Genomic DNA, 13,841 nt, shown 5'->3' on the forward strand with positions numbered 1-13,841 from the left:
GGGAGACATCAGGTTGAATGGCACTAATGATTTGAATCCCACTGCTACCAGCACCGACGACTGCGACTTTCTTACCCTAGGAAGACGAATAATCAGGGAAATTATCCAAACATGCATATATCAAATAATGGCACTCTCACCTTGTAATCAAAGTTCTCGTCCCACTTAGCACTGTGCAGTAGCTTCCCCTGGAAGTCATGCAACCCAGGGATGTCGGGCCATTTCCACGAATTCAATACGCCGATACCCGTAACCAGGACATCCGCGGTGTCCTCAAAAATCTCGTCAGTTTCCACCACCTGAAGCTTCACTGTCCATTTTGTGGTTGTCTCGTCCCAGTTCGCTTCCAATGCCTTTACCCCAAGCTTTACATATTTGCCCACGCCATACTTAGCTGCCACTGCTTTCCAGTACTCAAGGATCTCCCCAGCTGATGCGTAGAACTTCGACCATCTGGGTTTGCTTCGAATGACAACTGGTATGTATGAGCAGGTGCATCTGATATATTCGGTGAGCGTTCCCTCCCGTAGTCATGGTATTATTGGTTTATTCTAGGCTCTTTGAACTCACCACAGGCGCAGCCAGGGTACCGATTCTCCCACCATGTTCCACCGATATCTGGATTCTTTTCGTAGATCACAAGATCGAGATCCTTGATATACTGAGGGAAGCGGATACCCGCAAGGATTCCGGATACACCAGCGATGTGTATCACTTTCAGAGGCCTTGCATCGTCCGCTGAGCGGTCTGAGATCAATGGAACCTCTGATGCAGTTGCTGCCACCATATTTCTTAGGCAGGCCGCACAGAATCAATTAGATCTTGGGCGATGGATGGCAGATAATGGGAACAGTGATGCGGTGAAAAGGTCCTTTCGAATACTGCAAAATCGGATTGGAACGTCCTCACAATGGTCAGACGAAGAGAGGTGCATCGGCGTCCTTTAATAGCTCGCCGGACAGCCCTATCCAACATGTACCTCTGGTAATTTAAGTCCGGAGGTCCAAGTCTTCCCCAACTTCAGCTGCTGAGATGGGTTCAGCTATGCCATCTCAAGCCATTTTGCCAAAATGTCATGATGGATTTTACCACAGCATCTATTTTTGCCGCCAAATGGAGACTTACTTTGACACCTTTCTCATTTGAAGTCACTGGGAAGTATCCAGTTAGCTCATCTCGGAACTAATAAAGCCGTAAAAATGCCAAGAGAGAATGATGATAAAATCCAAGATGATGTCTCAAGCAACAACGATCTTTCTCTTTTTGCCGCCGATGATTTGCTACTGCAAACAAGCTGAAGCAGAGGTCACCTATTTTGAGTTGCTTGTGAGGCTGGATACAAGGGGCTGCCGAATTTGTCGACCTGTCGGCAATTCAGCAGCTTGAAGACACAGAAGGCACAATTTGCCTAAGTGGGATCCAGCGACCGGGTATGTAAGTCCAGAGCTCCAACGGAGAGGCTCATTTCCAATAGCAGACTTCGCGCCGTCATGGTACTGTACATAACTGCAGATGTTGTTTGTGACACTTCAATAAGCGAAATAAATATGTCAGTGTGATATCTCCGTGCCGAAAAATTATGGTGTCTTCTCTCCAGGTAGGGTTAATATCAGAACAATAAGCACTGAGCGCCTGGACTGCCTTTCGGGGGACTTGAAACAATTTGATCCGGACAAGCCCAGAATAAACTTCAAAATAGGGTGGTCACGCAGGGAAAGGCTAGAATCGGAGTAAGCACTATGAGCATTCTTTTTGGACTGGATCGCTGACATGCGTTGGTTAGTAATGTAACCCTGGCACCGACCAGCCTGACGGATCTGTTATCCATATGAATATAGGCAGGAGAAAGGCGCTAGTTTTGGGTTCGTTTTTTGTCCTACATGATCTGAACTTAGGCTCTTTGTGTAAGCAAACAGAAGCCTGTTGAGAGAACAACTAACATTGGATGTAAAGCAAAGCCATTGTGCAACTCAACACGCAATATGCACTTTATGCATGTTACATGACATAGTACATAGTTCTTTAAAAGAAGCACGGTAACTCGAGGACTGATCAAATGTGAAGCACCTCACAATGTATGAAATGGCAAGGTGGCCGAGTGGTCCAAGGCGCACGGTTCAGGTTAACCTGAACTAAATCAGCTTCTCCCCAAGCTTGTTTCCGACCTTGGGCAGGTTGATTCTCCGTGTCATCGAAAGGTGGCGTGGGTTCGAATCCCACCCTTGTCAAATCCAGTGTGTTGTGGAGTTCATTGATCCACAATGTCCGCTTTCATTTTTGAATGGAGAAATTTTACTCTGAGATAACTTAATTAACGTAATCCACAAGCGAGCCGATCACCCCAAAGCGTCCGCGCCTATTTTTCGAAATTTGAGGCCATTTTGTTCAACCAAAACTGCAGTTATATACAAAAAAAAATAGGAAACATTGCAATTAGGACATTGAAGCCTCCTATGCCCTATAATACGACAGTCACTGCATCTTTGGGGGGGGGGGGGGTGTTCACAAAATTATCCGTTCAAATCGGGTTGGGCTCATTTTTTTGCCTTCTTCCAATTCCTCTCTCCCTAAACAGAAGGGGTGTACTCCCATAGATAAAGTAGTCGCCACCGCATTTCCTGAGATCAATAATCCGTCTATAAAACGTGTTCAGGACATCGCGAAAATCGTCGTCTACCCCGCCAGCTTTTGGGATGGTCTGCACCATGATTTCTATCCTCATGGCTTTCCGATTCACGCTCACTGCTGGACCTTGATCGAGCGGGTTATCAGTCCGTGTGTTGCTGAGAACCAATTGGAGCTCTTGACCCTAGTTCTCTATGAAAGATGGAATGAGATGCCTCAGCCCTTCGAGATAAGTAACTGCGTGGTTGATCACCGGGTTTGGAACCCGGATGATCCGAGGGGTCGCCCGCACCCTGAGTCCCGAATAGCGGTCAGAGACCCGATAAATATCCCAGAGATTGAGGCTCTCTTCCGCCGGAGCGCTGAACAGAATGCCCAAGGGGATTTCGGAAGAGGTTGAGGAGTAGCAGCAGCAGCTTGAGCGGTTATCATCATCATCGCCATTCTTCTTCTGATTCTGATTCTAATCCTACTTCACCTCCTGTGGTTAATGAAGCATCTACATCTACGTCTACATCTACATCTTGACCTGCCCATCGACCTTATATATCTAGTCCTCGATCACCTTCGCGATCCAGATGTAGCGAACTTTCTTTCAGCAATGGGATGGCAGGCGCCGGACTGGTACTGGCGCGCCCATTTTCCTCGAGACATCATATTCGAGATCGACGAGTGGACGCCGCCACCGGATGTGGACTGGAAGTTTCTCTATCTGAGAGCGGAGCAGATGGTGGAGACGTCGAGGTGGTTGCTGAATCGACGGCGGATCTTGAGGATCTTGAAAGGGACGAAGGTGCTGTTTCTTAGTAGGGCTGGTGATGTAGATAAATAGATAGATAGATAGATATCCTGGGATGTGAAGAGATCGGTTGAGGAATGTTGTAGTGATGACTTTCTGTCAAGTATCCCTGCTAAGGCACCAATATTGTTGCCACATGTTGTATAGTACATAGGCTTCCAAGTTACAGAAATACCCCTGGCCAATTGTTGAACAAGAGGGACAACAAGAAGAAAAACAGAAACATAAAGAAGACTTTAGAAGCTGGCCTGCTGAGCCAATCTGTCTATAGAGAGTAGCTAGAGGGCCCCCTAATAGTATTGAAGCAATGCTTTCTATGCATTAGTTCTTTCCAAGCAATAGTTAGAAGTTAGGTTAGGTATTGTGCAGTAGTTATGCACCTATCTCTAAGCCTTGAATTCTCATTCTAGGAAATCTAGATAGACTTTTTAAACTCCACATAAGTAAACTGAGCTGCTTCTCATCAAAGAACAGACCTCAGTGTCCGTTCATTCAGCATCTCAGGCTGCTGGTGGAATTTTTTTTCTCTCATCAGGCCTGAAATTTCAAGAAGCAAACCTCGCTTCCTGAGGTACTGTATGTGCCCACAGACCGAACCAAGAGTCCTTTCCCCCGTAAGCAAGCAAGGCATCTCGACTCGTCTTAAAAGTGATTCCCTTGGCCTTCGCCCAGCGCTCCATGCGACGATAGGGAAGCAGCGTCTTGTTCCTGTTACCCATCCAGGGCACCGGTACCTCCACAACGATGAAGGTCAGACGGGTGTATTTGTGGCGGGGGATGGTTTCCAGCTGCATTTCGAGTTCTTCGATGACTGAGCCGCAGTCCTTGTCGCTATTGTAGATGGCGAGGGAGTTGAGATCCAGGGGCAGATGGTTGATCAGTTGCAAGGGTGCTTTGTGACGGCTGCAGTTGCCGCGCAGGAGGAGCGGGGTTATCGATAGGGTTCGCAGTTTGGTGAACTTCCGGAGTGGGCAGCAGAAGTCGAGCTCCTCTGAGTGAGCTCTGGAGTTGGAGGGACTGCTTTCTTGATAGATGTCCAGATATTCCAACGTTGCCTGCAATGGTTCCAATGCAGACCATAGATCACGGTGGATGGTGACTAAAGACGTTTGTTTCGGGTCTGGAAGATTCAATGATAAGCTGGTCAGGTTGGTGGTGTGCTGCTTCAGAAGTGTCCAGAGGTTGGTAAGACTACTGGCAGTTGCTGCTGCGTCAAGTACTACCGTAAGTTGGCTGAGGCGTGATGATATTGTATGCTTCTTTGATCCGATCCAATGAGTCAGATCGTCCTTGAGTTCAGCATCTAGCAGACAGAGTTCCTGAAGCATGGGTAAATATAGAAAAGGCCGATTTTGATCAATCCGCAGGGGATACCCGGCTCTGATTCTTTCAATGTGATCAGGATGTTTGATAGGGTGACCCCAAGTCGCAAGAAATGCTCTCTCCAGGTTCTGGAGCGCCCGAGACGTGGGCACTGTGCCTGTGCCGATATCCAACTGAGCATCGGGCGAAAGTCCAACCGCACGGAAGAGTATGGCCTCAAGAAAAGGATCTGATTTCTGTACGTGTATTTGCAATGTCGTGAGATTAGGCAGGTGTGCCAGGATCAGAGCGATCAGCGGCCTCTGATCATCCCTTTGCAGCCCTTCATGGATCTCTGATTCAAGACTACTAGAAGAGCCCTCAAGCCCCGCCTGGGAGATGGCTTTCTGTACGATCTCGCGATTCTCCGAGTACAGACGTTCTGCTTCCTTGAAGCGATCCTTGTCCTTGCCCTGGTAAGTATACTTCTGCGGAAAATCCACCGTCCGAACAAGAGCAGCCAGTTCCGCGTTACTTATGACGGTGCGCAGGAATCGCCAAAGGGACCTCTTGAGCCAAGGTTCGCCGTGATTCTCGACCCTGGAGTAGAGTTGCGGCACAGCGACCGCGTGCCATCGACGGTTAATTAGACACAGGTTGGAAGGAAACTGGTCGTAGTAGTCTAGCTTGTCTGGGTTGCCGCCTGCTACGTAATGAAGAATGATGAGGAATATTTCGAGAGGCAGGCCGGCAGGGTCATGCATTGTGCGATGAGAAGATGCACTGAGATATTGGAGAGGAATGAGGCAGTGCTCACTTAAATGGATGGTCCAATCAATGATAAAGGTGAAGATGAATCCAGACCGGGAGCGGGGTTTCAGGGTCATTAAGGGGACCATTTTAAGTTAAACAGCCCCTGTAAATACATGATCAATACGTATTTCTGGAGTATGTGGGGTTTTCTTTGTCCTCCTCCCTCTGTAGATAGATAGTCTACTCAGTTGGCTATTATCATCAGAAAAAAAGGACGCGATCAGGATCTCAAAATAGACAGAAGGAGGTTACAAGAGCTTTTGTCCCTCTGAGTGGACTCAGTAAACATGTGTCTCTATGGCATTTTCTGCACCATTGAATTACAGTATAGTCATATCAACTTTTTTTACCCCCCCTAGAATGGTATATGTTTTTGACAGATCTTTATATCCCACATCGAAAACGCACTGCTAGAATGTCTTATTCTTCAACTGGTGGCTTGAACCATTCCTCGCAGTCGAAGACACTCTGAAGTCGTCGTCCAATTCAATTACACCATATCTTAGGTTAGAACTCAACCGATATCGTTCTCAGTACAGTCGGTCCCCTTGGTGGATTTTCGAGAAGAGCACCAAGTCGATCGGCCAATCTACGAGGAGACACCGATGCAGACGTAGTAACCGGAAAAAAGGTTCGAGCAGTCCGTCTTGATTCCGGTATTCCATGCGAAGAACTGATCGGTAGTGATGCCATTGGCGTGCTCGATATCCCAGCACCCCTGGCCACTCTGCACCTTGTAGTACTTGTTGCAGTTGCTCACAATCCCAGCTGCTGAGGCTGGGGCCCTGTCCCAGTCGGCGTCGCGGTCGTCGTCGTCGGCTTTGTTGTAGGGGTTCCGGGGACGCCCACGCAGTAGTAATATCCCGCCCAAAGGCTTGTACAGTCCTTGCCGACAGCCGGGTTCCACTGCTCGAATTGATCGACCGTGAAGGTACCGAACGAGCTGGCGATAGAGGAGCACGAGTCACCAGCCACAGCCTTGTAGAATCTGGTGCAGGTGGAGATGATCCCGGTCTGAGTGGGAGATGGACCGGTCGGAGTTGGTGTCGCAGTAGTGGATGGAGGAGTTGTTGGTGTCCCTGGAACGCCAACACAGACATAGTAGCCAGCTTGCAGGTTATGGCAGTCTGAAGAGGACAGTCAGTATCTGTTCATTTGTTGAATGTGACAATGTATAGATGCATCTTGCGGAACAAAACCCACCATTACCGACAGCAAGGTTCCATGAGTAGCTAGATAGAGTCTGTCAATTTCCGCTCCTAGTCATTCATACAAAGAAGAATTAAAAACCAAGCGCAAGGAATCCTACAAATCATCGAGGGTGAAAGTGCGGTATTTGTCCACAATGCCGGCGCAGGAATCGCCGGATACAACCTTGTAGAAGCGGGTACCTGAACTCAATTGATGAGCATCAACTATATCGCAATGAACCATCAACATGACTTGTGGGTAGGCGTCCCACTCGGTCCATCTCTATTTGATATCTTATCTTGTATTTCAAGTTCAGCTCAGCCCTAAGCTTGACCCTGCAGGACACTAAAATCAGCACCATAATACCTGTCCCTGGCAGTCATACACTAATCAAAGCGCTAACCGCAGTCACATTTCTGTCTGAGTTGCCTGACCCTGACTATCCGTTTACCCGTAGCTTGACTCGTCTATTGTTGGAACCTTATTTGAATCGAACACTCGTGGTTTTCTTCTTTCCGGTCCATTTGCCATCTTTCTTTGCCGTTGCTCTTCTATTCTTTACTACCATGAGCGCCGCATCCGAGACAGGCCCAGACCCTCCATGGGGCCAAATGGCGCTCGACCTCTATCTACTTGAGCAATGGGACCACAATTCCAGCGAGGTCCCTGCAGAACAGCGCAAGCGTCTGGCCAGTGCCTATGTTCAGCTGGGCTGGCCCGGACGGAAGAAATATCATCAACAGATTAAACGCAAGGAATTTACCCAACCATCTGATGCTGCCATCGAGTCCGTCCTCAAGCCCTTTCGTACGCCCCATCAGCGTCACATCGCCCACTATCCGGGCCATGTGGGTTGTGTGTGGCTCCGCACGGCGTACGGGCCTGGGACAGATGCGCTGCATGAGGAACGCACCGATTTCATTGACTGGGACATGGCTATTGACGATGAGGACCATCTACTGAACGATCGGGAGCTGTATGGCTTCGGCACGAATTGGCAGGATGTCTTTCTAGTCTTGCCGGAGCTGCTGGATGTTCACCACGGCCATGACGAAAGCGACGAGTATTACTTCGGCTATCAGCGATACAAGATTGCCCACAGAGAGCACTCCCCGGACACATTGGAACTCCTGGACGGGGAGGAAGACCCGCAGGAACGGTTCCGCCTGGAACACCACAGAATCCACAGAGACTATGTAGCCAATTTTGTGATCGTCGAGGATGAAGAGGCTCTGCGAAACGGCAATGTCCTGTTGAACTTTGTTGATAGCCAGGGTCAAGTGGTCCGACAGAAGCGCACCAACTTTGACGAGGCGCAAATGATCGGAGGAATGGCCCTTGAAGCGGCCTGGGATGATATGGACGCCTGGCGGTCCGGCACGGTGGGGGAACGATACCGGGAAGGAGGCGAACGTGGTCCTCCATACGATGTCGACTAGGTTAGGACCTCGAGCTGACGGTGAAAGAAAAAGGTTTAATTCTGAGTGACGTGGATGAGGGGCATGGGAATGATTGCCAGGACCGCGGCGTACTGTTTAGGGCAGAATGTGATGGGAAATTTCAAGCTTCCTACTGATGCCTGCTTGGAGAATGCTTTAAGCCCTCTGGATAAAGAAGCCATAATCGATAGCTGAGAAAAGTCAGTCAGGATCACAATAAAGCTGAAGTGGTGAGGTAGGTGACCTGAACAGGGAATTCTGTGTAACGAAAGTTGTGGCAAACTACTGTACGCAGTAGTCCGATTGGCACGAGTTCAAGTAAGCTTAAGGCGTGAATACTGAGGATTAGTGTAATTATCCGTAGCCGAAGCCCACGCGATGGCTGCGCTAGTAAGGGGTAATTTATAGTAAAATCCCATGATGCAGATTGTACTCCATCCATCTAAGTATCCAATTCAACTTATTGGTGCAAGAGTGATTCGACGCGACCCTCATTTGCCCGCTACTAGTATCTACAATGAAAAAGTGTGGATACGGCTCTCTGCACCAATTACCAATATATGATTTTGACTAGGAGGTGACCCCAACGCAGACATAATAACCCAGGTCCAATTTGCTGCAGTCGCTGCCCACCCCTGGGTTCTATTGTTATGGCGCTCAGGCGAATGAATCACACCCAATAAGTACGGAAGCTGACTAGGGATCCCCAATCCAGGCATTGAGATGTTAGACACTGAGCCGATCAAAATTGCGGTCCCCATTGAGCAGGACCAGGTTGAAAATACGGTCCCTACAATCTAAATATTTCAGCATTTACTGAGACGCGTTCATCAATATATGTATGCTGCGTTGGGACCCTGGTCGCCTACCAAGAGGGCGGTGTACCTTTTTCGTGCAGCTACCCCTTCCCCCCCCCATCATCTCTCTCTCTCTTTTGTGATTCATGGTGGTTTAATCCACTGTTTTATATATCTGGATTTATAAGAAATGGGAAAAAGAGTGGATGAATCAGGGATCTAAGTGCCTTGCTGGCCCAGGGCGTATTCTATCTTAGGTACCTCAGCATCGGAACATGGGAAGCAGCGTTTTTCATCTGCTTCAAGCACAACACGAGGAACCCCTCAGTATATCCTGATCTTCAGAGTATTCAGAATTAGAATTCCAGGGCCTTTGTCTGAAGACGATCCATTCTATCCAGGCTTCTTCTTGTTACTGGTGCTGGGGAGGAACAAAATGTAGCTTCTGGACAAGGGCAGCATATACTTCCTGCTTGATAGCTGTGATATCGGCGTCCATGCTTCCACTCATAGTTTTGCACGCTGGAGGCTATCGATGAGCTATAGCTCGAGCTATGGTTCAGATGAGCCAAATGTAATCTCGACTAGAAGTATAAATCATATCGTACAGCTCATCACCGTAGGCAGAACCAGACTGCTGTTGGACTTGATCAGCGACAACGGTCTTTGCAAGTCCTTGAAATACATACATCCTCGTTGCCATCCACATCCACAGGTGCTTCGACCGCAGTCAACTCTGGCATGTTGGATAGGTAATGTAAAGTATTTGAGTATCTCTAATACTTTCGTACTGCTGATAAGGACGACAGAGATTGGGACGGTTTTGTATTTCTCAAAAGGAGATGACACAAGAGACAGGAGGAGAAAGACAGATTCATTTCCTTCTTATCTTTGCCTTCTCCGCTTTATTTGCATCTAGTGCCTAATGCATAATCCTGTCAGCGACAGAAGTACTGTGCATGCATTTCAACCACTCAAAAGATCATTATTGGTCATGGTCAACTGGATAGTCCAGAAAGGATGAATGCCGCTTGGCCAAAAGAGGTAGATAGTATACTAGACATTTCACCAAATAATGAAACAAGTCGGTCGCCGGACTATGCCCTTCTCCAGTTTTCTCTACAGCATGTGGTTCGGCTCGCCCAGTGCCAGGTTTGGCCCATCCTGGGATGTGTCTCTTGAGGTGTTGCTGGAACTAATATCCGCTTGTTCAACCGTGGCCCTGGACGTACGCAGAGAGCAATCTTGTTTCTCCTGTGTCAAAATTTGACGAGGAAGACTTTCAGCTTTTTGCAACAACTCCAAACTTGAAGTGGAGGTCGCAGACTGAACTCTCTCCGCCAAGGAGGAAAGGTGCTGCTGATCGACGTTTGATTCAGACCCGGCAGTCTCATGAAGATCAGTTCTCGTTATGCTTTGTCGCAGGTCAGAGGCGATAGGGATTGGTGCTACAGCCCAAGGCTCATTAGCTGGTCAGGCCGACCTCCTATTCAGAGGCATTGCTGCACTTACCGGCAGTGGGCATGCTATTGTCACCCGGACTTGAAGGGTTGTGAGCAATTTCTCCCAGAGGGTAGCAGCTCTTTGGAACGCTTAATTCATCCTGTAACGGACATGTTGTTGTAGTCGAGAGACTCGCTCTCTCCACACCAAACACATTCCACGATGCCGCGGTAGACTGGCAGCCAGACTCTAGGGAGGTTAAGCGAGGCTGTGGTCCATCATCAGCTCCGCTGGATGGGATGGCCGTCACCGCAGGAAGAGGAGGTTTGAAGGGAGGCTTGAGTGGATGCTCGGCGGGAGGTTCGGGAGAAAGGGGAAACCAAAAAAATTGTGTGATGGGGGGCACAGAGGACAGCTTCCTTTCAGAAGCGAATGATGTGGGCCGGGGCGGCTTTTGGGGAGGACTGTAATAGAAATTAATGTTCTCAAGGTTGACCCGCATCCTTTTCTAAGGCAGTGGCGCGGCAGTGGAAGGACTGGAAGGGTGGGAGGGTAAAGGGGGAGGAAGTGAACAAAATCAGATGAGATTCCAATCTCATCAGTGGTCCATCTATTAGGACTTGTCTTGATCCTCCAATTATATAGTAAGCTTGGCTCCTCATACCAGGACTCTTGATGAAGTTGGGTATTGTAATATGTGGTGGATTTTTTTTTGTTGTTGTTTTCCAACAAAGCTCCAAGACAATAGGAGGAACCTGCATAACCGGAAGATACATGCATTTGCCAGCAGACTGGGTTTGTCTCGTATGGATGCTGGCTACGTAGTCTGCAATATTTATAAAGTATAAAAGTCCGCAATATATAGACATCCAGCACATTAGTGTCAGGAAAGAAACCTGTTCTTCACAAAAAGATTCTTCTCCCGCGGAGAAGTAAACAGTTCAAGAACTCAGATCCCTCTAGACCCCGACGCACTGGCCTGCGCCCTCTGTATCCTCTGCCGATAATGCTGCCTGAACCGATATCGCTCGATCGTTCCCAACCCGACAGTCAAGATAAACAGGAATGTCCAGACTGACGTGACAATGAGGCCCGTTGGGAAGATCGATATTTTTGTTCCCGGAAGTACAAATTTCGATGCAGAGGCTACGATGGCGGTGGACAGCGAGTTCGCTTCTGGGATCGTGATGTTTGTTGGTGTGCCGTCGCTTTGGACTAACTCGCCTGCAACGTAAGACAGAGTATCGGAAGAGAGCGTCGTGGTGACCATGTTGCTGGTGGCTGGATTTGTAGCAGTCAAAGTGATATTTGGAATCATGAGAACCCGGAGGTCGGACCTGTCAACGGGTTAGAACACTGAAGATGAAAAGGACTTGCGCTAGGGTCAAGCTGTCTTGACTTACTCTGTAAGCTTCGACATAACGAGGTTATCACTCAGCTGCCCAATGTTTTGGAAATTCGTGAGCATTTTTATAGTCCCGCCATTCGCCGCTGCATTCTGAATCGAAGGCCCGTTGGCCAGAGTCTGGGGCGAAGACAGGGCTGCTTGTGCAATAGACACTGAGAGTATGTAATCATCCGGAGAAGTTCCCGCAAACTCGTCGACCGGCTGAGACATCTGGTATAATCTGACGTCGGTCTGAAAGACGCCCGTTGTATTGTCGTAAAAAGGTATATTATAGCAGGCGACGATGCCACTAGGATTGACCACGCCGGTCATACGACCGAGAGCGGAGTTGCACGCTTGAGTAGCTGATGTATTGAACGCTGCTTCGTTGAAGCCACTTGCAGAGTCTGTCCCCGTGTCTTCCGCCCTCATCTCGATCGTCGAGTCGGTTTGCTCAGGAAGAGGAGACCGTTTCTCGTGCCCCAGTTCTCTATCAACGGTTGCCAGCGCATCGCGGCCAACGATATGGTCAAAACTGCGGTTGTAGAAGAAATGGGTTGCCAGGTTTTTTGCGCATGCTGTAGGGGCCTCAGAGGCGAGAACGAAAGCCGAGACCGCGACAATTTTCAGTCTCATCCCGCAGTATGCTGGAAGAAAGAAAAAGATGTCCCGAAAGAAATAATACATTGAACTTTGACCGTTTTCAAGGTCGACAGAGATAGCTAGTCGGTATTAAAATTCAAAAGGAACGAGTAGAATCCGTCCAGCGGCAGTAGAGAACGTAATCTGTATTTTTCGTTAATTAAACCCCAAGCACTCTCACAGAGATACTTACCAGTCAGCTATCCAACAGGACAGCACCAGCTGATGGGAAGTGCCAAGAAAGAGTTTTTTAAGAAGCAAAAAGTAATCCTCAAATACTACCCCCGGAGCATGAGGCAAGATTGACCTAGGGAGTTATGAGGTAGAAACAGAAACCGCGGATCCTCTCGGTACTCCGGACAACTGAGCGAGATACGCCCCCAAAACAGGGAGGATCAGGAAAGGGGATAGAGCATGCAGGAAGTTGGTATCACGACGGAACTGCTGTGAAACGTCACTGTCACAGCCTACAGGTCCATAACTCTGGCTCTTCATGCAAAGTGCCAGGCACGAAGCTTCTCACTAAGAAGTTAGAAGACAGAGCCTCAGACCACAAGAGGTCGGGTCACTAGGTGGGACACTTCTGGCTGATGTCGCACAGGTGCGGAGTACTCAGTAGTAGCCTGAAGGAAGCAACCATGCACCCACCTAGCTACCTCCTGTATGGAGAAGCAGACACTTGGTATGTGAGCTTGACGGTAAGAAGATGGAATATTCCCAGGAACCGTACCAAGCAAGGTATTCTCAGGAATAGTATGACGAGCCCCCTTTCGAAGGGCTGTGGAAAGGCGCAAGTTCCATTTCCTCAGAGCAAAAAAGGATTCTTCACATTTAGTCGCGAACCTCCAGCGCCCATACGGCCATTCCTGTTGGACAATCCCTGCCGATAGCTTAGCGCCTTTAAATCTAGCATGAGCCAATAGTGAAAAAAGATCACTCAACGATCATGATTGCTGCGCCCGGCCAAAAGAAGGCCGAGCATCCGAGATGGTCTGAACTACAACACCTTGGCGCCTAGAACAAAGCAGCAACCCCGTGTTGAGGTCTCTGACAGTTCTTTGTCTTTTGGCACATAAGAAAGGAGGTTTATTGTTTGACTATCGGGTCTCTGCGACGACCGGTGCCTTAAGGCGTCGGCGGTCGGGGGGGAACGCCCGGGGTTCGGCAAGCCCTGCCGCTTGGCAAGATCACCCGAGGCCGGTCGGTTGAACCTGCGTCTTTCTGCGGAGATAGCTGCATTATTTCTTGTTCCTACTGCTATCTATATCCAGATGAAGCTCATATTTTTCCGTTGAAGACTTAGTGCCTCCACAGCATTCAAGGGCCAAAAACACTAACTCAATAATGGGGCTCATAAGGCTCAAGTTGAAAACAAATCCTGATGGACCAACACATGCTCCTAG

At 48.7% G+C, this 13,841-nt stretch overlaps 6 protein-coding genes and 1 non-coding gene across 7 annotated transcripts in view; 2 read left to right on the top strand and 5 right to left on the bottom strand.

Moving 5' to 3' along the window:
• VTN00DRAFT_2008 (uncharacterized protein) overlaps positions 1–787 on the bottom strand; it is a gene marked incomplete at both ends in the record, with an annotated part of 2,942 nt that extends 2,155 nt beyond the window's left edge. The window contains 3 exons of the mRNA XM_069428179.1: positions 141–310; positions 391–498; positions 571–787. Of these exons, the coding sequence (XP_069292710.1) occupies positions 141–310; positions 391–498; positions 571–787 (495 nt within the window). The remainder of the gene's footprint in view (positions 1–140; positions 311–390; positions 499–570) is intronic.
• A 1,297-nt stretch (positions 788–2,084) lies between these two features.
• Positions 2,085–2,228, top strand: VTN00DRAFT_t12. The gene has a single exon. It is a non-coding gene; the product is annotated as a tRNA-Leu (tRNA).
• Positions 2,229–3,969: 1,741 nt separating this feature from the next.
• Positions 3,970–5,490, bottom strand: VTN00DRAFT_2009 (uncharacterized protein; the record flags this gene model as incomplete). Its single annotated transcript, XM_069428180.1, has 1 exon — positions 3,970–5,490. One exon carries the CDS (start codon positions 5,488–5,490, stop codon positions 3,970–3,972), a length of 1,521 nt encoding a protein of 506 aa, XP_069292711.1.
• A 638-nt stretch (positions 5,491–6,128) lies between these two features.
• On the bottom strand, positions 6,129–6,979 carry VTN00DRAFT_2010 (uncharacterized protein; the record flags this gene model as incomplete). Its single annotated transcript, XM_069428182.1, has 4 exons — positions 6,129–6,424; positions 6,475–6,666; positions 6,743–6,771; positions 6,849–6,979. 4 exons carry the CDS (start codon positions 6,977–6,979, stop codon positions 6,129–6,131), a joined length of 648 nt encoding a protein of 215 aa, XP_069292712.1.
• A 317-nt stretch (positions 6,980–7,296) lies between these two features.
• On the top strand, positions 7,297–8,169 carry VTN00DRAFT_2011 (uncharacterized protein; the record flags this gene model as incomplete). The annotated part of the gene is made up of 1 exon (XM_069428183.1): positions 7,297–8,169. The coding sequence occupies one exon, from the start codon at positions 7,297–7,299 to the stop codon at positions 8,167–8,169; it is 873 nt and encodes a 290-aa protein (XP_069292713.1).
• A 1,916-nt stretch (positions 8,170–10,085) lies between these two features.
• VTN00DRAFT_2012 (uncharacterized protein) lies at positions 10,086–10,911 on the bottom strand (the record flags this gene model as incomplete). The annotated part of the gene is made up of 2 exons (XM_069428184.1): positions 10,086–10,414; positions 10,479–10,911. The coding sequence occupies 2 exons, from the start codon at positions 10,909–10,911 to the stop codon at positions 10,086–10,088; spliced, it is 762 nt and encodes a 253-aa protein (XP_069292714.1).
• Positions 10,912–11,358: 447 nt separating this feature from the next.
• On the bottom strand, positions 11,359–12,432 carry VTN00DRAFT_2013 (uncharacterized protein; the record flags this gene model as incomplete). The annotated part of the gene is made up of 2 exons (XM_069428185.1): positions 11,359–11,746; positions 11,813–12,432. 2 exons carry the CDS (start codon positions 12,430–12,432, stop codon positions 11,359–11,361), a joined length of 1,008 nt encoding a protein of 335 aa, XP_069292715.1.
• Positions 12,433–13,841: the final 1,409 nt, after the last annotated feature.

This window comes from Thermoascus crustaceus (assembly GCF_041956765.1).
Source record: "Thermoascus crustaceus strain CBS 181.67 unplaced genomic scaffold VTN00scaffold_1, whole genome shotgun sequence".
Classification (NCBI taxonomy): Eukaryota; Fungi; Ascomycota; class Eurotiomycetes; order Eurotiales; family Thermoascaceae; genus Thermoascus; species Thermoascus crustaceus.